This window comes from Pan troglodytes, chromosome 20 (genome assembly GCF_028858775.2).
Source record: "Pan troglodytes isolate AG18354 chromosome 20, NHGRI_mPanTro3-v2.0_pri, whole genome shotgun sequence".
Classification (NCBI taxonomy): Eukaryota; Metazoa; Chordata; class Mammalia; order Primates; family Hominidae; genus Pan; species Pan troglodytes.
Window position 1 is genome coordinate 8,289,265 of NC_072418.2, and position 26,747 is coordinate 8,316,011.

Below are 26,747 nucleotides of genomic sequence, written 5' to 3' on the forward strand. Positions count from 1 at the left end.
TTTAGATACATTTTTAAAAGGTCAAATTCACAATTTAGATAGTTTTTAGCAAGCTCTTCAAGCTGGCTCTCCACGCTGATGTTTTGGTCACAGACTGACTACTGCCCTTCCACACTCCGCTCCGTGCAGCGCTGGCGCTAACGCTGAGGGGAGCCTGGGGGCTGGCCCGAGCTGCCAAGCGGAAGCAGGAGACTTGGATAATCCCCGCCACCGACCTGCCACTAGTGCTAGGCCCAGAGCGTGGCCCTCTCCAGAGCTGCAGACAGACAAGGCGCGCTCCAGGGGCAGCCAAAATCTGGAGGTCCCTGTCACAGGCCCTGCTCCACGAAAACAAGGGTGGTCTCTTCTCATTCCTTCCAGAAATTTTCTTCTGCAACACAGGTCGCAACACAAGCTGCTGAATCATGGCCAGAGCCCGATGCCTGCCACATACCCAAGGGGTGTGGGCCTGTAGAGGATGCTGCACCAGTCTCTGAGGGATGCGCATCACTCCAGAGAGGAAGAGGACCCCTCCCGCCGGCAGCCTTTGCCCTCCTGGGAAGCTGGCAGGCTCCCTGTCTGAGGGTGCTTTTCGCCTGCCTCAGAGAGCCCCAAGTGATGTCTGTGGGAAGCCATGCTTGCCCCCCAGGGAGCCCCGATTTAACCAGGGAAGGGATGGGAATGAGACTGTGTGCATCAAATGCTGAGAAGGCAGCCTGGCTGGAGCTGGGGTCTGTGCGTGGACGGCGCTGGTGCAGGGTGGGGAGGAGGCTCAGCCATGCGGTGGGCAGGGAGTGATGCCTGATGCACAGAGGACAGAGGGTGCCGGTTTCTTAGTGCCAGAAGAGGGCGGAATATACCAAGGGAGGCACCCACGTGCCCCTGGTGTCATTTCCACATGCAGGCAGGCAGGCAGAGAGTAAGAGATCATGTGGACAAAGATGTGTGTCCCCAGCTCTGTCCGCGGAGGGCCGGGAGCAGGGCTACACCTGAGTCAGTGAGATCGCAGTACCGCACGGAGTGATTTCAGACCTTGGTTTCTAAAGACCATGTTCCCTGAAGGACCAGCGTGCCTCTGAGAAATGCAGATTCCAGGACTGGGATGAGAAAAGAGGCTGAGCCGGGAGGCTCTTGTTGTGACAAAGTAAGGGCAGTGCTCAAATGAACAATGGGGTCCTGCCTGACAGGGCTTCCACTGGCCAAATCTGGGACAACCTGAACATTAAATAAAAACCAGTAACCATAGACGGTCACCCACTGATGCCAACAGAAGCTCGCCTGTCTATGTGGACACAATCGATCAAGGAACAAGCACGTGGGGAGAAGGGCAAGCTCCTCCTTCCAGTGAACACCACTAATCAACGCGGCAGGGATGGTGCTCAGAGTATCCCACGGGTGGTGAGTGCCTGTAATCCCAGCTACTTGAGAGGCCGAGGCTTGAGAATCTCTTGAGCTCAGGAGGCAGAGGGTGCAGTGAGCCGAGATTGTGCCACTGCACTCCAGCCTGGGCAACAGAGCAAGACTCTGTCTCCAAAAAAAAAAAAAAAAAAAAAAAAAAGGAAGAAAATCCCATGGGGCAGTCGTCAGCGGGAAACATCACTCTGAAGACATCACTGGGCGCGAACACTGGAGGGCAGGAGTGTGACGAGGTACACACAGTCCCAGAGTCTAAAGTGTCTCTCAGAAACCATCCAGCACAAAGGGGAAAGTAGCTTTACAGTGGTGAAACCTGGCAGACAGCACCCTGATCGAGGAGCACGGCCACCCCGTGCTGGTAAGGGGACAAGTGAGTACTGTGCATGGCTTCTGTGACATTCTCATCCAAGATGCCACACCTGGGTCTCACCACCAGGACATACTGGACAGGCCCCAACTGAGACACTTCTACCCAACAGCTGACCTGTAATCCTCAAGGTCATGAAAGTCAAGGGAAGCCTGAAGACCTGTTCCCGATAAAAGTGGAGGTATGTGTGGTAGGACCAGGGTCTGAGTCCTTTTTTCTAATGGACTCATGGAGCTGACTGGAGAAAGCTAAATGGGGTCTTCAGACAAAAGGGACAGAGAAATTCCTCTGTAAGTGTTAAAGCTTTTCAAAATTAAAGCTAAAAAACAGAAGGCAGGCAGACAAGGATGTGAAGTTGGCTTTGCAGAACTGATGTGTGGCTAATATGACTGCCTTTTCACGCGTGAGGGCACTGGGGCTTTAAACCATGCCGCGTTGGGGCCTGCGAAACAGCTGCCCTGCTCCGGAGGCTGGAGGGGAAAGGTCTGTAGGGAGAGAGACAGGAGGGAGGCCGTTGCTCACAGACCTCAGAAGCGATCATGAGATTTGTAACAGAGCTCAGCAGCACAAATGGGTCCAGACACACGGCTTTAGTAACTGATCACCTAAAGCAGAACCTGCCTCACCGTGGCAGGCTCTGTGCCCCCATCCAGACCACCACCTGCTAAGCGACACCCCAGGAATAACCAACATCGTGCCCTTCCTGAGGACCCTGAAACACCAAGCCCCTCTGCAGGATGAGACCAGGTGGTCGGCTCAAAACAGTTTGCTTTTAGAGTCAAAATGCCTTGTTGAAACGGGGCCATCAACTCAATGCTGAGAGTTATAAGAACCCACCTCTTCCCTTGACACGGACATCATGCCAGCAGCTAACTTATCTCACAATGCTTTTGAAGTCGGCAATGAATTTATATATGGTAGGTTGGGTTACAGAATTCAGGTTGTTAAACTCGCTTGTTAAATCTTTTATGAGGAATTTCAGCCACGTGGGAGAAACTTTCAGGAAACCTTGGAGTTGGTTCTCCAGTGAAAGACCGAAAAGGCAGGCTCCATATTCTTCAGAAAGGGGGAGCGGCTTTCCTTAAAATTTTAAAGCTGGGGGCCAGACGTGGTGGCTCACGCCTGTAATCCTAGCCCTTTGGGAGGCTGAGGCGGGCAGCTCGCTTGAGGTCAGGAGTTCGAGACCAGCCTGGCCAACACGGTGAAACCCTCGTCTCTACTAAAAATACAAAACATTAGCTGGGCATGGTGGCACACGCCTGTAATCCCAGCTACTTGGGAGGCTGAGGCAGGAGAATTGCTTGAACCCAGGAGGCAGAGGTTGCAGTGAGCCAAGATCGCCCCATTGCACTCCAGCCTGGGGGACAAGAGTGAAACTCCGTCTCCAAAACACACAAAAAAGTTTTGAAGCTGTGATTAAACATATTTACCTAGGTAGGTCTGAGCAAAATTAATGTGAGAATACACAAAAAAGAGGTCTAGAAATTCACCAACTTCACAGGCGTTACCTTTGGGATGGCAGGGTGAGTGGGGAAGGGGCAGGGATTCTTTTTAGTTGAAATATTTCTGATTTACTTTAAAGAAAAAACAATTATGGGCCAGGTGCGGTGGCTCGTGCCTGTAATTCCAGTACTTTGGGAGGCCGAGACAGGTGCATCACCTGAGGTCAGGAGTTCGAAACCAGCCTGGCCAACAGGTGAAACCCTGTCTCTACTAAAAAAAATACAAAATTACCCCGGCATTGTGGTGTGCGCCTGTAATCCCAGCTACTCGGGAAGCTGAGACAGCAGAATCACTTGAACCCGGGAGGCGGAGGTTGCAGTGAGTTGAGATCACACCACTGCACTCCAGCCTGGGCAAAAAGAGTGAAAGTCTGTTTAAAAAACCAAAAAACCCCAATTATGAATGCATTACTTGTATAAAATTTTAAAAAATGAGTGATACATTTCTTCACAGGTTGTTTTTAGAGGACTTAGAGCTCCATGCAACCAGGCCCTGCTTGCAGAAACAAACATGAGGGCTTATGAAGCCTCATCTCACGCCAGATCCCCAGACTATGAGCTGAAGAGTTGGGGGAAAAATTTTAACAGCTGAAAAAGAACTGACTTTAAATGCCCGCTGAAGATCTGATTTTCCCACACCAATTGCTTTTCCTCCCAGGAGAACCCCCAGGCCGGGCGGGAAGGCAGAGGGGCCGGGGCTCACCTGGCTCTGAGTCGGAATTGCCTGCAGATGGCTCGCAGAAGCTTGATGGCATAAAAACATTGTTTTTTGAAACTGTTGACAAGGAGGTGCAGGCGGGGGAGGGAACAAGAGGAAAAACAGCATGAATGGGTGGGGTGGACGCTCAGAGATCACCTCTCCCACCTGAGGGGTGGATTCTCACGTCCCACGGGAGGAGACGGAACAGCACGCAAACAGGGTATTCAGTCTTTCCCCAGAAAAGCAAACCCCAAGACTCTCTTTACAGCACTACGAGGGTCTCCAGCCCGACGGCCTTGATCTGTCTGATGACTACAGTCAACTCTGGTCAACTGGGGGCACCCCCTTGTCCCTGCACCTCTGCAGGGGCAGCCGGCAGGGGAGATATCAGATGCTCCAGGCCACATTGGAGGCCCTGACTCCTCCTCACCTGTCAAGGCTTGTCCATGGGGTTCCCCCTCCCCCACCTAAGATCTTCCTTCACCAGGGCAACTGCTTCCCAGGGTGTGGGCCAGCCAACAGGTTTCCACAAATGAAGTGGAATTCGTAGGGGAAGAACTCACTCTACGCAGAATGGAACCAAAGACAACACTGTTCAAATTATTGGTGCCCCTCACGCCTCCAGTTACCCTGGAGAGCTGAGTGTCTCTTGGGGGCTGCTGCGCTGGACGGGAGGTGATTTGAAGAGGGCCGGGGAGAAGAACGGTGGTCCCTCGCCTCTTTAGCCTACATTCACAGCCCAAACACCTCCTCTTCTCTATGCTGGTTTTTGATACAGCAAGCATGGTTCAGCAGTGGGCAGTGAGTGGGAAGGAATAAAATCAACGAGCAGGAAGTGGAGCTCCCTCATTCCACAGAACACCTATCCACGGGCGCAAAGATCCTTAAATTAAAAGGATGCCAACTGCAGCCTGGACTGCAAGCCATCTGGACAGTTCCGCAATATCCAGTCAGCAGATGACAGTGTAATAGCACTGGAAAACCTAATGCAGCTGTGCAAAAAGACGCGGCCATGTCCAAAACCAACGTGATGGGAAAAGGGCATGAAAACAAGGGTGTGGAGGGGTGACTTGGGAAGGACCCTGGCTTCCTACGCTGTGTGTTCCTATAACGCATGCGTGACTTCTGTAAGCAGAAACAACTTGACATCCTGAAGGTTCAGGACTGTAAAATGATTTACATGAACTTTCCAGGAATGGATTTCAGTTGGGTAACCAGAGAACCTGTCTAAACACTCATGTATGTCCAAGTTGGCACTACAGACAGCTAAGACAGAGGCCACGAGACAATGCCAGAGTGGGAAGTCAAGACGGGGATGAGAGAATAGCCCTGCAGTGGCATTTACCCTCAAATCTGCAGAGTTGTGCCCATGGCAGGAGGCCGGGCTTTCTGAGTGTTATATTAAGTAGTGCTGACGGCATTATCTGCCTCAGGAACCTCTCTCCTGTACCAGCCTGCATGAGTCCCCAGGCCGACCTCCAGGCCTGTGCTCAGACCAGGCCTCACGTCCAGGGCCTTCAAGCCCTTTAGCCTGCCCTGCTCCAGTCCGAGCCTGGCCCACCCTTCCAGGCCCCCGAAAGCGCCTCTCCTCTGGGAGTTCACAGCATCACACACGGGCCTCTGCTGGGGCCTCCTGGCTTGCTGGTTACCGTGTGTGTGTGCACGCTCGTGTGTACATGCGTGTGCGTGTCTGGGCTACTGCACTGGACTGCCCGCGCTGGGCATGCAGCTGAGGGGTCGGGAGAACACCCCACCCCTAAACCCCCAGTCTGTGTCCAGCCTTGGAAAGAGGAGATGTAATTAACAGGCAGAGGCCCCAACAGGGCTCTCAGCAGTCAACCCCTTTCCTCCATTTCAGAGGGACGATCTCTTCACAGTCTTCCTCAGGCCACCAAGTCTCACCATGCCGTCAGTGTCACTGATTCGAGACGAGGACCCCTGGTGCTGCACTCTGGACAAGCTCTCACCTCACTCCTGACCGAGCCCGAGCCTCAGATCGACTCTAACCGGAGCTGGGCAGGAAGGACACAGCAGACGGATGCGCGGCACTGAGGGGAATGGCGGGTTTGTAAGCATAAACGCTTTCACCATTCCGTAAGTTTGCATATTTTACCTGACTGTGAGGGTGGGAACTGGGTTAAAGAGGACGTTCTTTCTCGCTTGACAGGAGGGCAGTAATTTCCATCTTCTCTGTCAGAATCTACAGAAAATGATGAGAAGAGGAGGAGAAAAATCAGGTTGCTTCTGTCTTTAAAACTGAAGATGGTCAAAGGTGTTAGAGAGCTCCTTACCTTCTCCGCCTTCAGGACTGGAGCCGCCAGCTGACCTCTGAAACAAGGAGCACACAGCCGGGGTCAGAGGGCATCAGGCTCACGGCAGCCGAGCAACTCTCGGGTCCGTAACAAATATCCCAACATGCACCACGGGCAGCTAATTCCCAGAGCCCAGCACCCGAATTGAGAGCCAGGATTTTAGCCTAAAGCTCAAACATCCCCCCGATGAACCTCTGCACCCAGCTTCACAAACACATGCCAAGGAATCCTCTCAGTGGCTGGGAAAGCATCCGCAGCACCCAGATCAGTTTCTTGTTTCTCCACAGGTTACGCTAACTGGCCTGCCACCCCTAAACTCAAACACAGCCGAACCTCATCTGGCCCCCGTTCATTCTGCCAAGAGCTGAAAAGCGACCCTCTCCACCCTTGAGGGCAGCGGACTTGTGTAAAATGGTCGCATCACACCGGATAGGAGCGATTTCCCTTCCTTGCCCTGGAACATTCTACCATGCACATCCTTGTCTCAGGGTGGGCTGTTATTCCCAGAGCAAGCAAGAGCTCGGATGTTTTGGACCAAAGCCCACTTGCGAAGTGTTTAGAACAGAACCATCAAAGACAAAGCCCAGTCACAGGCTGAGGGAAGGCGCCTGAAGAATTCCCTATTCCACAAACTTTAGCTTTACAGTGTGAACAACCAGCAACCAAGACTTAAAATGGGCTCATGACCAGCCTGACCAACATGGTGAAACCCTGTCTCTACTAAAAATACAAAAAAAAGTAGCTGGGCGTGGTGGTGCACGCCTGTAATCTCAGCTACAGGCTGAGGCACAAGAATCGCTTGAGCCCGGTAGGCGGAGCTTGCAGTGAGCCGAGATCATGCCACTGCACTCCAGCCTGGGCGACACAGCGAGACTCTGTCTCAACAACAACAACAAAAAAGGACTTAAAATGGAATGGGTGCAGTGGCTCATGCCTGTAATCCCAGCACTTTGGGAAGCTGAGGCAGAAGGATCGCTTGAGCCCAGGAGTTTGAGACCAGCCTGGGAAACACGGTGAGACTCTGTCTTTATAAAAAACCCAACCACATAAAAATCAGCTGGGCAGGGGGGTGAATGCCTGTAGCCCCAGCTCCCAGGGAGGCTGAGGCAGGAGGATCACCTGAGCCCAGGGTCTGAGGCTGCAGTGAGCTATGACCATGCCACTGCACCCCAGCCTGAAGGACACATCTCATCTCAAAACACAAACAAACTCAAAACTTAACATGAGGAGTGTTTATCCTCTCCCCCAACACAATCCCTCATTTATGTCCTGTCTCAGAATTTAGCAGCCCAAAGCGCACCGATGAGTGAGGGCCGCTCCTCCTGGCGCGCTCCCTGCAAGAGCAAGCAGAAAAGCCAATTTTCTTATTTTCAAAAATGCTCCTCAGAGGTCAAGTTAGCCAAATGAGGCCCGCCTGCCTCGACAAGCTGCTGGGGCTTAGGGGAGGTGATGCATGTGAAAGTGCTTTGCAAACTGCAGAGTAGCCTGGGAAAGCAAACTGCAATAAATAAAACTGAGGAGCACAGGAGCCAAGGCAGACCCCCCTCAAGTCAGGGCGATGCATTTTCCCATAAAGGGCCAGACTGTCGGTACTGCTGGCTTTGTGGGCCACATTTGGTCTCTGTCATATATTCTTGTTTTTGCTTTTATAATCCTTTAAAAATGTAAACATCATCTTAGCTTACAGGCCCAGGCCTGGAGCTTGTGGCAGTGAGAGCCCAGAGAAGGTAGGAAGTTGACTTGAAGTCACATAGCTCGTTCACGACGGTCAGAAAAAAAGCTACCCTGGACTTTCTCCTCCCGTGTGAGCTGACAACATGGGTTTGTGTGGGAAAAGCAAGCCTGGGCTTCTTGCTTGAGGCCCATGTTCTGAGAGGGCTTTGGAAATGCTCCCAAGGGACTGTACGAGTGAGGGCTGATTATCACTATCCCCACGAGATGACATCATCAAAGTGTGTGGGAAACACAAAATCCTTGTAACACAACAGTGGGTTCTATTAGTCACTGGGGCAATTGTGAAAATACCACTGAGTCCAAAACACAATGCCATCAAGCAGCCAGGCCCTAGAGTCAGTACCAACTCCGGCCAGGACAAGAGCACGAGGGGTGCAGAGGCTGCCTGGTCCCTGCTGCCTCTTGAAGGCCGGAAGAACTCAGCGTATTCCGGCTCTGCCATTTTCTATGGGTGAAACCTTACCTTGCCCAGCCTTCGGTCTCCTCACCTGGAAAACAGGGATGCGTGAGGTGACAGGCAGGGCAGGTAAGGTGCTCAGCCCAGTGCCCTGCACGCTGGGAGCAGATGATTATAATGCTCGTGACCCACACCTGATGAGATCAAACTCCCAACTGATGTAAAATCTGGAGGCTACGCTGGGGGCAGGGCTTTAGAGCTCAAGGCAGGCATGAATAGGGAGTCAGGGGTGTGGAGTGAGTCCTGGGTGCAGCCAGGAGGCGAGGGACCTGGACTGGGAACCTTTCTAGAAATGCCAGAGCCTGGGGTTGCATCTGATAGTGCTGAGCTGTCACCACCTTGTCATCCCTTTTCTTGGGTGACATCTGTGGGGTGGGTACAGGCTCCAGCTATCGCTTGCCCTCATACTTAGCAAAGGTGACAGAAGCACAGAGAAGCAGCATCTGCCCACCCGGGCAGCCAAAACCTTTGCTCATCCAGCCGAGCCTAGGCATCTCATGCCTGGGGCAGCTACTGCCCTCAACGGGCCCTTACATCAGCCTCCCAGCACAGGCAGCTGTGAGAAACAACACCTGACACAGCCTCCTTGCCCTCTGGGTAACCCATGCCCTCCAGAGCCCTGTAGGCTGGCTTTGGCCTCCAAATGCTCTGTGCAGGTCACTGTCTGAGGCCAGCTGCCTCTGCACAGCCCGATCTCCTCGGACACCGCACTGCTCGCCTCACCTCTGGCTTCCCTGGCCTCACCAGTCCTCCCATCCATTCCTAACAGCAGGCCCAGGACATCCCCACCCCCAAGTCCCATCCTGTGGCTCTAGACTTTTCTCTCCCCTTTTAATCCAACGAGCCTTTCAACTGTACCAAAACCCTTACACGGTGTCCTCCCTGGTCCTAGGGGATCTGTCCCTTCCTAAATGACTTCTGGGACCAGGAGATGGCCATACCCTCTCTGGCCTCTGTAGACGACCTGCTCTCTCATCCAGTGATGCCCTCCTTTTCCCTCAAGCGAGAATGAACCCCTTGGTGAGGTGACCTCCAGGCCCCTTATACTCTTTCTCTGTGGCTTATTCTGATCCTGGGAGTTGTGTCAGGGACTCCACTAGACTTAGGAAGGAACTGGACCTCACAGTAGAAGCCCGTTTAGCATTTGTTCAACAAAAGACACTGCATCCCAGGCCCCTTGCAGGCCACGGAGAAGCCGAAGACCTGAGTCCGGCCTTACGGAAGGAACTGGTCCCCGAGCTCCCTCGTGTCTTCTCACCCCTGCACGGGATGTTTCTCCTGACACCTCCACACCTAACTCTCTGGCTCAGTGGTTATCTAGGTTAATTTCCACATGTGTCAACTTCCTAGTTTCCCTGTTTTTGATTTCCAATTTTATCTCCTTGTGGTTGGAGCACATACTCCATATTTTGATCCTTTAAAATTTGAGATGTGTTTGGTGACCTAACAAATGGCCTCCCATGGAGAATTTTCCATGTGCACTTGAGAAGGCCGTGTACCCCACTGTTTGGGTGGGGTGACCTATATGTCTGTTAGGTCTGGTTGGTTTTTGTGTTGCTGAAGTCCTGTTTCCTTACTGATCTTGTCTAGATGTTCTATCCATTACTCAAAGTGCGGTACCGAAGCCTCCAACTCTTACGGTTGACTCGACTATTTCTCCCTTCAGTTCTGTCCGTTTTTGCTTTGCGTATTTTGGGGGCTCTTTTCACGATACCCATGCCTCTCAGGGATCATGGATGCCATGGATGCTCTCCCCAGAGCAGCATGTCCAGGTCAAGAGTGTGGCTCCGGGGCTCCCAACAGTCTCTTGGGGTCTACTCGTGGCTCTAGAAGCAGCCACGGGAACACTGTGGTGCCCCCAGGCATTCTGCACTTGTCCTCCCCTTCACCCACCACCTCCAACCTGCCAGCAAGTCCCATTAGCTCTAGCCCCCCGAGAACGTATCTTTCCCTCCTGCCTTGGTGGCCTCCTCAGGCACAGGGTCCCCTCTGCCACCAGGCTCTGGCCATGTGGCCTCCTGTTTTCTGAGCATGTTGGCTGCTCCTGCCTCACTGAGTGCTGCTCCTCCGTGGGCGCCCTCCCTCCAGGTCCCTGCGTGTCTGAGATGCTGTGAGCACCACCTCTAGGGTAAGTTCATGCTCACTCCCTGTCCCAGCCCCTCTCGGGAGCTACCCTGTTTTGTTCTATCACATAGGGAAATGATCTCAGAGGTGTCTCCTACAACACAGTTCATTCACGCGACACCCGGGACACCTACACAGAAGGCACTTGCTGAGGACTTGCTGCATGGGTGGAGTCCGTGTCCTCCACCATGTCCCCTTCAGTGACCTTGAGAAGAATGGGTGCCTAGGCAGACAAGATTCAGATGCTGCCTGACCCCTGATCTCAGGAGACCCTCAAATCCGTGCCCCAAATATCTTCTAAGAGCCTGCCTGCAACAAAGTGGGGGGCCTCTTGGTCCTGGAAAGGCTGGGAAGCCAAGGCTTGAGAAGAACAACACAGGAAGATTCGACAGGGGAACCTCCTGCCAGCAACTCTCCACTAAGACCCAGCGGAGGGAAGCAAGAAGACAGAATGCGTGCCTGTGGACAGAGCTCTTCTAGAATCCTAACCCGCTGGCCACGTGAGGTGCCGCCTGCCCTCTGCCCCCATCCAGGCCTCCACACCCTGCACCTTGCTGGGATGGAGGGCCTCTCCTCTCAGGAGACGTTGGAACTTACTGTCCAGCTGGCTTGTGCTGCCTTCTCCAAAGCAGGAAATGGTTTGGGGTGAAGGAACCTTTAAGCCACCCAGCCCTGCACACAGCCAATGCCAGCTCCACATTTTCCATTTCCTAGACTCAGCAGCCCAGGAGTCTGGACCTGTTTGGTGTCAAGGCAGTCTGGGGCCACCCCTCACCCCAAACAAGGCAGTGGGTCCTCAGGGGTTGGTCCCGAACAATGCCTGGGACACACTCAGGGTCAGCCCCCAGAGGTCTGCAACCAGAGCTCAGGAGGATTTTAAGAGCAAGCTCCAGGCCGGGCACGGTGGCTCATGCCTGTAATCCCAGCACTTTGGGAGGCCTGGGCGGGTGGATCACCTGAGGTCAGGGGTTCGAGACCAGCCTGGCCAACATGGAGAAACCCCGTCTCTACTAAAAGTACAAAAATTAGCCAGGCATGGTGGTGCATGCCTGTAATCCCAGCTACTCGGGAGGCTGAGTCAGGAGAATCGCTTGAACCCAGGAGGTGGAGCTTGCAGTGAGCCGAGATGGCGCCACTGCACTTCAGCCTGGGCAACAGAGGGAGACTCTGTCTCAAAAAAAAAAAAAAAGAAAGAAAGAAAAGAAAAGAAAAAAGAAAGAAACAAAAACAAAAAGAGCAAGCTCCGAAGACTCGAGCTTAGTGGGGAGGAGCGAGGACAGAAGCAGGACATGAGAGCCCCATTTCCTCCTCCTCCTCCACTTTTCCCAAACTAGACTCTACTGCTGCGAGGCGCAGGGCTTCAGGATGACACCGGGGAATGCTGGGTCAGCATCCATTTCAACACCATGATGACAACATCCCAGAGTAATAATAAGGAAGCAGAAGGGAAAGAAGACCAGAGGGCCCTCTGACTTGTCTCTCTGGCACTGGGACAGCAGGAGTGAACAGAGCAGGCTCAGAAAAGATGAAGCAGCCCTCCCGCGGCTTGGGCTGCATGCTGGTCGGGAGCGAGCACTGTGAGTGCTGATCATGTGCCCCACGTCCCTGCCGGCGGGGTGGGGGCTGGTGGCGCAACAAGCTCCCCACCGGCAGCCATAGGGAGCTTGCGGGAAGTAACTCAATTCTGTGAGGCGCATGAGTCCCTGTCACTAAATACAAGACAGGGGGGCACATCCCATCTGGAATGGGAATGCAGGGGTGGGAAGCTTGTTCTTTGCCTAAGGAATGAAACAGTGAAAATCATGGTTGTCACATTTATTAAGAATTGCCCTGTCCGAAAAACATGGGTCTTGTCAGACTGTCTGGTGTGGCCTCAAGGAGGACACGGGTGCCAAGGCGGCCCAGGGAAAGGGACAAAGCTTTCAGAAGCCGACTCCACAGACACAAAGACGAACAAGGAAGAAGCAGGAAGGAATGGCACTGTTTACCTGGTCCCCTAGGAAAGGCCAGAAAGCAAGGCCATGTCAGATAAATTCCCTCTAGATGGCTGGTCGTGGTGGCTCACACCTGTAATCCCAGCACTTTGGGAGGCCGAGGTCGGCGGATCACAAGGTCAGGAGATTGAGACCATCCTGGCTAACACGGTGAAACCCTGTCACTACCAAAAATACAAAAAAAATTAGCTGGGCATGGTGGCGGGCGCCTGCAGTCCCAGCTACTCAGGAGGCTGAGGCAGGAGAACGGCGTGAACCCCAGGAGACGGAGCTTGCAGTGAGCAGAGATCGGGCCACTGCACTCCAGCCTGGGCGACAGAGCGAGACTCCATGTCAAAAAAAAAAGATAAATTCCCCCTAGAAAACTGGCAACCAAGCGGCGTACCAGGGCCTCAGTGAGTCTGGCAAGTTAGAAAACCTGGCTGGTCATGGCTGGATACCTGGGATACAAAATAAATGATGGGCCAGTTCAATGCTTTTTATTCTGTGGCAGAGGCAACCAGCTCAGAAATTCTTGTCAAAAGGGCAGGCCCTGAGAAAAGCAAGTGAGAGGTGGCTTCCAAAGATCTGAATGTTGAGGGGTGCTGAGGGTCAAATCCTGTGCAGGGGCTGGAAGGTGGGGGGAAGCTGTCTGGCCAGAGGGATTCATTCCAGAACCTCCTTAAGCTCCCTGGTGGGTCTAATAAACATATCTGAAGCTCGGCAGGTCCTTGGCAGGGAGCTTCAGTCCCGTACAATTCCACCAGGCTCGGAGTGAGTGCCCAGAGCTGCCTGCTTTCTCCACATCAAACAGAGAACTTAATCGGGATGTGGTTTGGTCTTCTTCAGACTGTCTTCTGAAAGCCAGGAAGTCTGATATATAGAGACTTTTTCCTGGTACTGACTCTTCCATGGCCAGGGTTCTGACGAGACTAAAAGATGGTAAGGGCCCTTTACAAGTAACAATTCAGCGCACCACTATTTATCATCAAGAACTCTCAGCTTTATATTCCCCCCAGGGACCATGGAATAAAGTGAACAGACTAGATGTGATGGATGAGACCTGCCGGGTAACATGGGGGTGGTTTCCTGAACACCAGTGTGATACAGAGTGAGACCCAAATTTCTTCTGATGCAAACGAAAACGGTCTGAGTTCACACATATGAAAAAGTCTCAGGCCAAGAAGCAGTTGGCATCGGGTTCCATCTGACTTGATCTATGGCCTAACTAACCTAAAATAAAGTTTACCTTGCTCTGAGCAGGCCCGATTAGTAGAGAAAGCCAATTAACAGGAGCCCTTAGCAACCAGTCAGGGTGTTCTCTGCAGACAGCCTGAGGGAAGAGCCCTGGTTGGCTCAGAGCTGTCACAAGGGGCTTGACAATGGCTCTCCTGGGGCTCCTGAAAGTGGGTGTCCAAAAGTTACGAGTGCTAAAACTACAAGGTGCATGTTATGCACATGGCCACCAGAGCTACATTGGAACATTTACATACTGCTCTATGCAGCCTCCAATCCTGGCTCTCCCACGGTGCCCACAAGCTCATCCCAAGGCTCCCTGCCATACGGCTTCACCTTCCACCTGCCAGTGTGGGGGACTGCTTGAATTTCTCAGGATCAGAGCCTCAGACCCAAAGGCCATGAGAATCAGGATGCTGAGATCTACCTGGGCTGGCCAGGCCAAAGAGATGAACATGTGGACGAGGTGAGGCCCCTCCAGACACTCCAACATGGGCCTCTGTGAGAAGTACGCAGGGCACAGAACAGCGCGTGTGCTCTTGAAGAGCACCTGCTGTCACAAAAACTCTGTGATGCACTTGTTTGCTACTCTCATTCTAGAACCTGTCACCTCTGCAGCTGGAGAGTCCTATGTGGGCTGCATTTTTCAAACCCAGGCACCTGCAGAAGGCCTCTGGGGGGGACCCTAAAGACCGTCTGTTCCCAGACAGCTGAAGACGGAAACCTGAGAACACCATTTCCTGTGCTCTCAAAGACCAGAGGTGCCGTAACTCACCATACCTGACTCAGGAGAAGTTTCCAGCAGCCACTCTGCCAACAAAAGAAGGACGCAGCCACCTCCTAATTCTTGCTCTGGCTGCAGTCACGTGCGCTCATGGGAGGGCTGTACTCCCAGTGCGCTGTGGGTCAAGTGCCTCCTGGCTGGACTCCTTCCCGCGGCTCCTGTGTCTCACTACCCCAAACCCACTTTTGTGCCACGAAGGCCACTACCGCCGTTACCTCCCCCACACCCATAGCCTATGGCACAAGTAAAGACTGTTGCTTCTTTTTCCATCACACACTGACTCCTCCAAAATGTTAACACAGGACTCCAACCCACCCCTGGCTGAACAGTGCTTCCTAAGTGTCCTGGGGTTTGGTTGCTGTAGCTGAATGTTAAGTTTCCTTAAAAACTGGGGACTGTTGTGTGCTAGAAGGAACGCTGAGGTCCGGGATAAGGTTTGGGACCGTACCAGCCTGGAAGGCTGCCTGCTGCTCAGGCGGTAGAGCTGGGTCCCTTCTTTTCTTGTTAAGAGTCCTTTTTCCCTGTCCTGAGAATAGGGGTCTTCTGTCACGAGTTACCTACAGGATGGAGTTTTCAATCCTGAATGTAGGATAATGTTTACCTTTCCCAATTTATCAAACTTCAAAAACCCAAGACATTTCTTGTTCTTGAGAGTTCACAATCTTCTCCACCTATAATCTTCAAAAGGCTTCTTAATACAAAGATAAAGGGCTCAGGGGATTCCTTCTGGGTTCAAAGGAAGAGTCTTTTCTTCTTCCTGCTTTGATTGAAGACAATCAGTTCACTGCCTTAACCACAGTCCAAACACAATCAGTCTTGCAAAGCAATCTGTGTTGGAGAGTGCCTCTTCCTAGATATCAAAGGAAGCCTTAGCTTCTTGGGTTTCTAAGATGCTAAACTTGAATGCCCGCATTCAGGGAAACAAGAAGGAAAAATGGAAGGAGGGTGAAGGGGTCAAATCAGGTTTGGAAGGTTCTCCTTCACGTGACTCAATTCCTCCTGACCCCTCGTGTCTTTTTTGGGAAACAGGATTCACCTCTTGCTGTGGGTATATATTCCCATGGCAATTTAGAAAAGGCTAAAAGGGGATTCGATCTTCCCTGACTTTTCAGCAGCATGAATTAAAGCGAGCTGGAAGAAATCCTTGTCATCTTTTAAGTTACCATTAGCTGCTTACAATTAGCTAGGGCCAGGATCTGAGGGACCCGAAGGGAAAGTGGCTGGTCTGGGTTGGGCTCCCCCTGGGCAGTAGGAGTGCCGGGTAGGTGTGGACTTACCCCTGCCAGTTCTCGCGGAAAAGGAGGAAGCTGGGCTTCAGGAGCGGGAGGCGGAGGAGTGCTGGCTGAGGCGCCAGCAGGGGCAGGAGGTTCTAGGGCATGCTCGCCAGCTGACTCGGGGTGACCCGTGCCATGGTGGGGGGCCTCAGCCTCCCCCCGAGGCTCCTCTCCCGAATCCGACAAGTTTTTTTGCTCTGCAGGGGACTGGGAGCAAAAAAGACAATTTTCCTTCAATGTGAATAAAGGCTGCATCACACAGCAGGAAGGGCGGGCAGGGGTCAGAGGCTGGAGCTGGCTCAGCTTGCAGCAGCTCCTGCGCCTGGGAGGAAGATGGGGAGAGCAGGCACCTGCTGCTGGGTTCTGCTCAACAAAACCGGCTCTCCGGGTGACGGAAGGGAAGTGAGAGTGGACAAGGTGCCATGTGACTTTGCAGGGAGCTCTACAGTGTATGAGAAGCAGGACCCTCGTTTCCAAAACTGTGGGCTGCCTGGCAAGGAGCTACTTGGCTTATGGGCCTTGGTGATCAAGGGACAGGGACGATCATGCAAAATATTAAAACCCCTTCAGGATCTCAAAAATACTGAAGTGGGGGAGCTGGCCATCAGCACCATTTCTGTGCTTTAGGAAAGGGGGAGGTGGCTGGAACCCCAAAGTTAGGGAGAAATCAGGGAGGCCAGGGTCAAGGGCTTCTGCCTCTCACTACAGTTCTTCTAGCACTTTCCATTTGTTCTGCTTACACCCAGGATCCAGAAAGTGCTTTCCCACCTCAGTGAGTGCAGGTGTGGGGTGACATGGACACTGAGAGCTGGTTTTTGCATCAGTGGCAGGCGGGTAGTTCAGATGAAGGAGGGGGGCAAATCCGCAGAGCCCCTCGGCCTAGGATTCTCCCAGGTGCATCCTCAACACCCCAGGCAAGGGCTCATTTGGAAAGCTGCCAAGGTGAGAGCAGCCGGTTCTGGAAGTCTTCCTCCCCACAGTACAACACCCAGCATCCTTTAAGGTGGTTCCTGGGACTCCAGCAGGGCTTCCATGGGCTGAGAGCTCTGTGGCCGTAACTCCAAGACTTTTCTTGAGAAATGGGTTAAACACCTGGTGTCCTAAAACAGATTCCAGTCCCCAAACCTCCCTCTTGGCATCGTCCAACGACATGGAGCCATTTCTCGCACTCGGTGACCTACATGACTACAGGGCTGCCCCGTCTCCCCGTGGACGTGGCTGTGCTTCTTCTTGGGTGTGAAGTGGCTGACCTCTTTAGATGGGGTTTGGGCACTACTTAAAAAGCAGTGATCCGGGAGGAGGAAAGGAGCTACAGAAAGAGGATGTAAGAGAATGTACACAAATTCCTAGGAAAGCAAAAGCAATCTTCACTCAAAAGTAATCAAGGGGACACTGTCGCCTCTTCGTATCCAGGGCAGAGCCACGGACCAGCCGCTCTCTAAACCTGGCTCTCTAAACCTGCACAGGGCACCGTGGTTGGTCCAGCCACCCATGTCTGTTGCTACTTTATGGTGAGAGACTTAACACCTCACAAGACAAAAATTAAACCCAGAGCTCTGTGGGGGACTGCCTATCTCTAATTAGAACCACTTGAATTTTTTGTAATCCCTGCTTTTGAAATGTAAATATTCAAACATCCTCATGGTAATTCAAAATGCTAAACAGGAGGACCAAGAAGTAAGTCATAAACATGGAAACCAAGACATCAAAACAGGATCAAATTCGTCATCTTTGGTTAAGATGAATGATTTGTATAAGTGTTGAGAAGTATTACATCACTTCCTCTCTCAGATGGGAGAATTAACAATGTCATTCCAGCATTTTCTACTCAGGTCCTAGCATTTCTCCTGGGCAGGAAGCGTAAGCTCTAAAGAACTAAGGTGAAGCCTGGAGTTTTTCAACATGTCTGGTAAAATCAGACATCAAGAGTTTGCCAGCCTTTGACCTCATCCTAAAATACACACGGCTGGCAAAAACCATGTGCACCAGGGCTAAGCTCATCACACCAACGGTAAGCCTCAAAAGCAGGTCTAAACACCCTATGACCACATTTTCAGTGATACTGTACTTTCTGCTAAACAGCATTTCTGTAACTGCCTTCTTTTTACCAAATGGCCATTATTCTGCTAGTACAACCTCAAAGCCTCCCCACTTCAGATTAACAAATGCTCTGGAGAGAGAGCAACTGAAAGAAATGTTTAGTCTTTACAAAGAATGGAACAGCCTACATAAGGATATTTAAATTCTCTTCACATTAAAAAGAAAAAGAAAGAACTCTATCTCCATCCAAGGCAGTTAAGAAAGAAAGGTTTCATTTTTGCCCCGGAAACAATGGTGCATGTAAACGCAGGCTTTTCGCTGAGACAGCACACCCCTCCCCAGGAAGCGCAGGCATGGGAAGGCAGTAACATCCCTGTGCTGCCAATCTGACCATGGCTTCGTTTTAGGCCCTAGGACTACAATTAAAACCACACATGGCTTTTTCTATCCTGGAACGATAGGATTTGGCAACCTCACCCAAGGCTAAGTGATGCCACCGGCACCCACACGCAGGCCACGGTCCCAATCCGTAGTGTGCTGAAGTGCAATCTGACACATCAACGGGACCCACAGAAAACCGCTGTGTGGCTTTGCCACTGAAGAAAAACAAAAAATTCCTCGGCTGGCAGCTTCATGTCTTTCTTTTCAACTCCAAATCATGCTGAATCATGATTCAGCAATAAAACCTGAGCATACAGAGCTGTCTCCTTTGAATGGCGTGAAGGGGATGGTGGAGACGAAGGGGCTCTTTTACTTGCACCCCATCGGGTGTGGTCTGAGATCTCGTTTACTGAAAGGTAAGTCAGCTGGTCCCACAGTTGATGAGACTTCTTGATCTTTGAGGATCAAGAAGTTGTTAAAGTCACTATAAGTGACATCTGAGGGGCAATTAGGACAATTTAAAACATGGACTATATACTGGAGGATATTACTGAATTAACATTTTCGTAGGAGTAACATGGTGGTAAGGCCATGCAGGAGAATGGCCTCATCCCTATGAGACACCCGTGGAAGAATTTAGGGCAGAAATGTCACATGGGCTTAACTTCCAGTATGAGAGGTGAGGGCAGCAATGCTAACAGAGAGGGCAGGGGCAGGATACCCAAGTGTTTGCAGTGTCACTCTTTTCCAAGGATTTGAAATTTTTCAGAATAAAATGTTGAAGCAAAAAGGGTGGGGCGGGGGGAACCTCCTCGGAAAAACAACGGCAGCAGCTCTAAAAGCTCGGTCCCAGCTCGGCTTCTGGAGAGCAAGACAGGGATGGGTTGATGGCCTCCGCAAGAGAGAATGAAACCATAAGGGCTCTCAAACCCTCACTTCTGACACACACTGCAGCTGCTCCCTGCAGGCCCTGAACCAGAAAGCCAAGGAGAAACAAAGCCAGCCGCCCGCCCTGTGTGTTTACTTTCCACCTCACTCCCCAGCGGCAGAAAGGACTCTAGGGCCATGTGGACACTGTCCTCCGACAGCGAGGCAAACACGCTCCTCCTGCTCCTGGCCTCAGCACAGAGGTTTCCCACATGCCTCTTCAGCGACGGTGCCACAGAAGTGCGAGTGACAGAAGTGGGCAGCCCAACTCCCAAGGCTGGAGGGCAGTTATTTTTAGAAGTCCATTTAGAATTGGCTGTGAGCCAATATTTTGATAAGAACTATACTTGGCATTTTATTTTTAATTTTTATTTTTAATTTTTTTTGAGATGGAGTCTCACTCTGTCGCCCAGGCTGGAGTACAGTGGTGCGATCTCAGCTCACTGTAACCTCTGGTCCCGGGTTCAAGCGATTCTCCTGCCTCAGCCTCCTGAGTAGCTGGGATTACAGGCATCTGCCACCACAGTAGAGATGGGGTTTCACCATGTTGGTGAGGCTGGTTGAACTCCTGACCTTGTGATCTGCCCACCTCGGCCTCCCAAAGTGCTGGGATTACAGGTGTGAGCCACCGTGTCTGGCCTACTTGGCATTTTTAAAAATGCCTTCCTGGCTAGCCTTCCGGTTCAACTCCAACATGTTTATGTAATTGGCATAGACCCCTTGAAGGTCATACATGCAAATTAGCCTGCAAATCACAAAGCAACAAAACCCCCTCAGCTGTGAAAACAGTACTGACACAGCAGCTAGTGACTTTAAAAGCACTTTAAATTCATCTGAGCAAATATTACGCATTACTGTTCCATCTTGCTGGTTGCCCTAAAGTCTTCAGATTTAAAGAATTACTGATTCCTATTGTTTGTTTTAAACCAGGGGTTGGCAAACTGTTTTCTGCAAAGGGTCAGATACTAAATATCTTAAGGCTCTGCAAGCCACACGGTCTCTGTCCAAATACTACTGCTGTAGCAGCCACAGGCAACCGCAAAGGGGATAGTTGTGGCTCTGTTCTTGTTGGCTCATGCCCACAATCCCAGCACTTTGGGAGGCTGAGGCAGGAGAACTGATTGAAGCCATAAGTTCGAGACCAGCTTGGGCAACACAGCAAGACACCATCTGTAAAAAAAATTTTTTTTTTTCAAATTAGCCAGGTGTGGTGGTGGTGCCTGTAGTCCCAGCTACTCAGAAGGCTGAGGCGGGAGATTGCTTGAAGCCAGGAGTTCAAGACTGCAGTGAATTATGATCACGATCCTGCACTCCAGCCTAGGCCAAAGAGTGAGGCTCCGTCTCTCAAAGATAAAAACATAAACAAATAAAACAACAGCAAAAAACAAAACAAAAAAACACAGGTGGCAGTGCTGTGCCTTAATTTGCTAACCTTTGTTTTAAACTGAAAATGGTTCAAAAGATAATAAAATGCAAAATTCTAGAAAATCCTGATTTTACTGAACACCTGAGGAATGACTATAACATCTCCAACATAGCTCTAACACACCCAACTCCTGAGACTTCACTATTCTCTAAAACTAGAGAAATGCACCAGTCCTTTCGTACTGATGGAATCTCCAAAAGACAAATCATAAAGCCACGTCATTAAGCTGTACTTGTCAGGGCCCAAGGGAGAGGAGATAGCAGAGGCAGATTTATCTTGGAAATACCTGGAGAACCAAAACAAAACTAGAAGAAAGTTTTCATGTTTCTGGATTGCTTCTTCAGCAAAAAGTAACAATGGGAAAGTTTCATGAGTTAAAGTTACAAGCTTAGTAGATAAGTCCAGGCTAACACACAGGTATCCTGGGAGGGGTGTGCTGGGGGAGGTTTAGAACAACCATTTTCCCCTCCTCCCCAACCCCTACACACACACACACCCAATCCCCACAGAGCACTTCAACATTGCTCAGGAAAACCGGGCCACATCAAGATAAATGCTGGCTTTGGGACAGGACCTAAGACCAGCAGCTGTGAGTCCCAGATCATGAGAGCGGCTTCCAGCCTGGGAGCCGGTCACCTGTGAGGGGACAGAAGCCACAGGAGAATGGAGTTGATGAGATTCTCAAATCCTGTTATTACCAACAAGATGCAGACATCCTCAAAATGCACCGAATTCAGCACAACACTTGGTCACTCTAAAATGTTGCAACAGGTATGAGGTGGGGAGTGCCGCCGCTGGGCATCAGTGGGACTGCTGCAGCGGGTATGAGGTGGGGAGTGCCGCCGCTGGGCATCAGTGGGACTGCTGCAGCGGGTATGAGGTGGGGAGTGCCGCCGCTGGGCATCAGTGGGACTGCTGCAGCGGGTATGAGGTAGGAAGTGCCGTCACTGGGCATCAGTGGGGAGGGACCACACGTTATTTCTGGATAAACAGTGAGGGTCCCCATGCAAGCTGAGGAGTCACTGCCACACAGCACCAACTAACTTCTGACAAAACTCTGACCATCCACACCGATCTGTCAGGGAGAGAAGCCGATGGCTTCAAGGTAAATAGCATCCATCGTTGTCTTATCACAGAACCCTGTTGCCACACCAATCAGACCTTCCACAGGCTGCCAGCTCATCGCCATGAATCAGGCGAGGTACTTCCAACCACAATGCGACCCAGACACCCTGAATCCAAGGGAGAAGCAGCCTCATGGACACAGGGGATAAATATATAATGCAAACAAATGAACAATTACTCTAAATGCACGTACGCCAAGTTCGTTAGGGCCAATAAATCCAGCCTTAAAGGTCTTGTTTCCCCTGTAACCACCATTGCTCTCCTCCTTTCCCTCCCTCCCTCCCTGACTCCCTCCCCACCTTCCTTCCTCCCTTTGCCCCCTACTGTCCCTCTGCTGTTGGTTTTCCTAAGGTACAGTGGCATTTCTCAAACAAATCATCAGGAATTAGGAAGAAGCTTTCTAATACTGTTTCAACAAACTGTACTCTCTGAGCCCTTTCCACAACAGACCCATCCTAACCTCTCTCCACGGTAACCTAAAGCCACCAAGCCTTTTCCCTCCAAGCTCAACGTGAAAGTGTAAAGGCCTCTGCTTAGGTCTCCCGGTCTGTGGGCAGAAGTGGCCTTGGCAATGCGACCTGGAAAAGAGACTCTCAGTAAAGAGAGAACAAATTAGAGCAACGAAGTCAAGAGAGAATGTACCGGCCCCTTACCTTTTGTCCTTTATCCTTCTGAAACACAAAGACGGGCGGAGCAATGGCAGGCTTTTCTGCAAAAAGAAAAATTAGTTTTTTTCCCCCCAACACTATATGCATACAGTAAACAAAGCTACACTTGTTTGTAATATGTTAAACATATATATAAATGAAACTAGTAACTCCAGAGAACATCAAATCGCTTAGAACAGCATCTTGACTCGGATGCCTGGAGGCACAGGTGTGCGGGGTTTGTGAAATGCACCCAGAATGATGTGACGTGTGCCCTCTGCTGTATGCATTTATCATCAATAAGGAGTTTTCAAGACTCACTGAGAGCGGGCGTGTAAATGGGAATGGGAGAGCAGCGGAGAGTGTAGCAGTGCTATTTGGCGCCATGAACCGTGACCTTGCAGGAATGTGGCACCTCCTGAGTTGCAAATGTTAGAGACTAATTTACCTTTTTAAAGTTTACAGGCCAGAGGGCAAAAAAAAGGGCCACGTTGCTCGTGCTGTTTGCAGACAGTTCTGGTAGAAGAATCCTAACGCTCAACCTGGATCTCTAAGTGAGTGCTGGTTGGGAGGAAAGGATGTCTGGAGTTGCTAGAGGCCTGAGAGTCCATCTTGCACAGCGGCTGAAGGAAGAAACGCTCTGGGGTGTTCTGTCACTTGATGGGACAAGAGCAAGGCGGCCTGTAATGCCCACGCAACACCATCTGCCTCCTACCCAGGGGCAGCCAGATCCACAGCCCTGTGCCACTCAGCCCCAGAGTGGGTGGCAGCCCAGGAGGCCCTGCTGCCCGCACAGGAAGCACAGATGAGGACTGCCTCGACCCCACGAGGAGGCGCAGACCACACCTGCCTCATGGCCTTGGGCCTGCGTGCACTCTGATGAACTCTGGGGGTGCTCCCAGGGCCTCTTTCACCATTCAGGGCACTGAGGGCCCAGCGTGGAGGCCAAGCAAGAGCAGCTGTGACTCTGGTGAATGCCTGCTGTGGGCTGCGGGCTGCGCACTGGTGCCTCCGTGGTGAGCAGGATTTGGGAAGAGCCCTGCTTTCGCAGGCCCCCCGACCCCGGTCATGGGGAGCCAGACATTACCCAGGAAGCATGCGCTGCCCATGATCACGACGAAGGCATTCTGCTTGGGCATTGACCTGGTCTGCTCTGGAGTCCAGGGGAGGTCCCTGAGAAGAGGGGGCTGTGCTGGGGTCTCAAGAAGAGCTGGAAGGGAGAGCAGCAGCAGCTTGAAGTCACAGCTTGCGGGGTGATGGGGCCAGGGGCAGGCGGTGGGCATGCTGACTTGCTGGGGAAATGTCATAAAAGGCAAGGGGATACCTGGGGTTGGTTTAGGTTGAAAGCAAAGAGTTTGGGGAAGGGAGTGAGAGTGGCTGTGGGGAGACCAGGTGGGTAGTGACTGAGGTGGAGAGAAAGGGACAGCACCAAGATGACCAAACAGACACCATCCCACTCCTGCAGACGCAGGACAGACTCTGGTCTTGACCTTGGGGCATCAGTCCACAGCCAGGCAGCCCACTGATGGTGACATTCCCCCCACCATGCTCCCCGAAGCCTCGGCACACCAGGGTCTGATTCACCGTGTACAGCCAAGGCAAACACTGGAGTGAGTGGCGTGCGTGAGACCCAGGGGCTACAAGGGAGCAGGGGAGGTCAGAGGGGTCTCCAACCAGACTTCCAGGTTTCCCTAAGCAGACTTCTTGCCAACACAGCACACAGGTGCTGCTTGACAAACGTGAATGAATGCACCTATGCCAGGCAATAAATGATGTCAAAGGAATGCTGGGGGACTCTGGGACACAGCAGCAGCGTATCCACACCATGTGTGCCACCAGGATCCTAGAGGTCTTCCGGTGCCACGCCTGTACCCCACAAGCCCAGCCCTGACCTCTGCATTTGCCTCCCTGCCAGCTGCCAGGTGACAAGATGCACAGGAAGGAGCCAGGGTTTGAGCCAGCTTGGCACTCTCCAACCCCATTTTCTTTAGGGAGCTACCCACCCCTCGTCCCCCTGTCCCCCAGTTCAGATGGAGCCAAGCTCAGCCCCAGCTCCAGGCCTGACAAGAAGAGTCCCGCATGCATCGTCTAACACATGGCACATGAACAAGGCCAGGCCTTTCGCTGGAGATCCTGGGGCTGCTGAGCTGCTGGTGAATGACCCTGAGGCTGCCAGCAATCCCATGTCACCGAGAGGGGCCTTGGACCAGAGCCAACCAGAGGGTAGCAGAGTCACAGAGGGAGGGGGAAGACTAAATCTGGCCTGTGTTCGGCCCTGAGTCAAGCCTGGCCCAAAGCTAACTCTGCCCCCAGACTTTTCAGTGAAGCCAATCAGTGCTGATTTTTGCTTAAGCCAGTTTGAGCTCGATTTCTGCCGCTTGTCGCTAACAGACTCTGGCCTGAGAGAGGCGCGGTCCAGCCACTGCAGACTGAATTACACACATGCTGCACTCCAGCATCTGTGGAAGAGACCTTGGACAGGCTTCAAAGTGACACTAAGATGCTTTCTTTCTCTTCACAGCAAGTGTCACTGCTTGATCCACTCCATATTGATGGGTTTATGGTCTGTCTCACCCATTAAGATATAAACTCCATAAGATCCGAGACTGCTTTGTTCCCCTGGGTACCCCATGGCCTGAGAACAGTACTTGGCACACTGTATGGATTCAACAAACACTTCATGAAGGGGGAGGGAAGGAGGACATTAGTGAAAATGTGAGGCGAAGACACTTGGTGCCAGGCTAGTAAGGAAGGGCTAGAAGAGAGAGAACCATTTGGATGGGAGAGGAGTGCACGCTGGTGTTGAGAACCGTGTCGGTGGATCTGCAGGTGCACGGAAGGGACTGCAGCTATTTGAGTAACTATGGGAGGCCTGGGCAGGCTGTGGTGCCAAGGTGCTGCCCGGAGCCTTCTGGACACACGGCAGGGCTGAGGGGCATGGGCCAGGAGAGGGCCCCTCTGATGGAGCAACAACCCTGTCCTGTGCCTGGACATGTGACCCAGCTGGAGACAGAGGGAGGCTATGGAAGGGGACGTGAGGGTCAAGCTCTGAAAGGAGCCACCCAGAGAACAGAAAGCCAGGGTGGAGTCCAATCAGATCCTCCACAATTGCCTCCCATCTCTTGTTCCTGTACCCACCCCTGCCACCATTCAGCCCTCCTTTCCTTCTCTGCCTCTACTCTCACTCCCTTATATCAGGCCTCCACAGAGCAGCCAGAAGCACTATCATGAAACACACACTTAAAACTGCAGTGTTGGCTGGGCGCAGTGGCTCACGCCTGTAATCCCAGCACTCTGGGAGGCCGAGGTGGGGGGATCACGAGGTCAGGAGATTGAGACCATCCTGGCTAACACGGTGAAACCCTGTCTCTACTAAAAATACAAAAAATTAGCCGGGCGTGGTGGCGGGTGCCTGTAGTCCCAGCAACTCGGGAGGCTGAGCTTGCAGTGAGCCAAGGTTGCGCCACTGCACTCCAGCCTGGGTGACAGAGCGAGATTCCATCTCAAAACAAAACAAAACAAAACAAAACAAAAACTGCAGTGTCGGCCGGGCACAGTGGCTCATGCCTGTAATCCCAGCATTTTGGGAGGCCGAGGCGGGAGGATCACCTGAGGTCGGGAGTTCGAGACCAGCCTGATCAACATGGAGAAACCCCTTCTCTACTAAAAATACAAAAACTGAGCCAGGCGTGGTGGCGCAACCTGTAAGCCCAGCTACTCAAGAGGCTGAGGCAGGAGAATCACTTGAACCTGGGAGGCAGAGGTTGCAGTGAGCTGAGATGGTGCCATTGCACTCCAGCCTGGGCAACAAGAGTGAAACTCTGTCTCAAAACAAAACAAAACAAAACAAAACTGCAGTGTCTCCCACAGACTAGAGGCTGAGCACCTTGAGACAGGCCACACCCAGCCACTCACCCTCCACCTCCCACTGTGGTGGCACTGAAAAGCCCGCTGTCCCTGCACGTCCCACACTTAGGGTGCACTTGTGGACTTCTGCTTGGTTTAGTCCCACTACCAAGAGCCCGTGGTTCACCTTGTTTTCCATGGCCAGTGCTTACTCCTGCACGGACACCATCTCCTTCAGGAAGCTCCCACTGTGAGAGGCGTGCTCGCCCTGCTGCACTCCCTCCCGAGCAGGCCTTATATCCTGCCACGGGGCACGCGGAGACCATGGCCACAGAAGCTGAAACAGCCTATCACCCAGCGTACACCGCATCAACACCCTGCAATGAGTGTTTGAACTAGGCCCTCTCTCTGTCATTCATCTGCACAACACCAGCTGCTACATACTCACAAATATTTACTAAGCCCTCATTCTGTGCAGGGCGCCACAGGAAGAGTGG

At 52.1% G+C, this 26,747-nt stretch overlaps 1 protein-coding gene across 30 annotated transcripts in view; it reads right to left on the reverse strand.

Moving 5' to 3' along the window:
* Window positions 1-26,747, reverse strand: part of RANBP3 (RAN binding protein 3) — a 66,474-nt gene that overhangs the window by 23,643 nt on the left and 16,084 nt on the right. For 4 of the 30 annotated variants that reach the window (XM_063800372.1, XM_063800371.1, XM_024351103.3 and 1 more), the window contains exons 2-4: window positions 22,411-22,466; window positions 6,256-6,292; window positions 6,078-6,164 (exon numbers count right to left, since the gene is read on the reverse strand). The exons of 2 other annotated variants lie outside the window; for them this stretch is intronic. In XM_063800372.1, coding sequence (XP_063656442.1) covers window positions 6,078-6,164; window positions 6,256-6,292; window positions 22,411-22,466 — 180 coding nt within the window. 30 annotated transcript variants of the gene reach the window in all.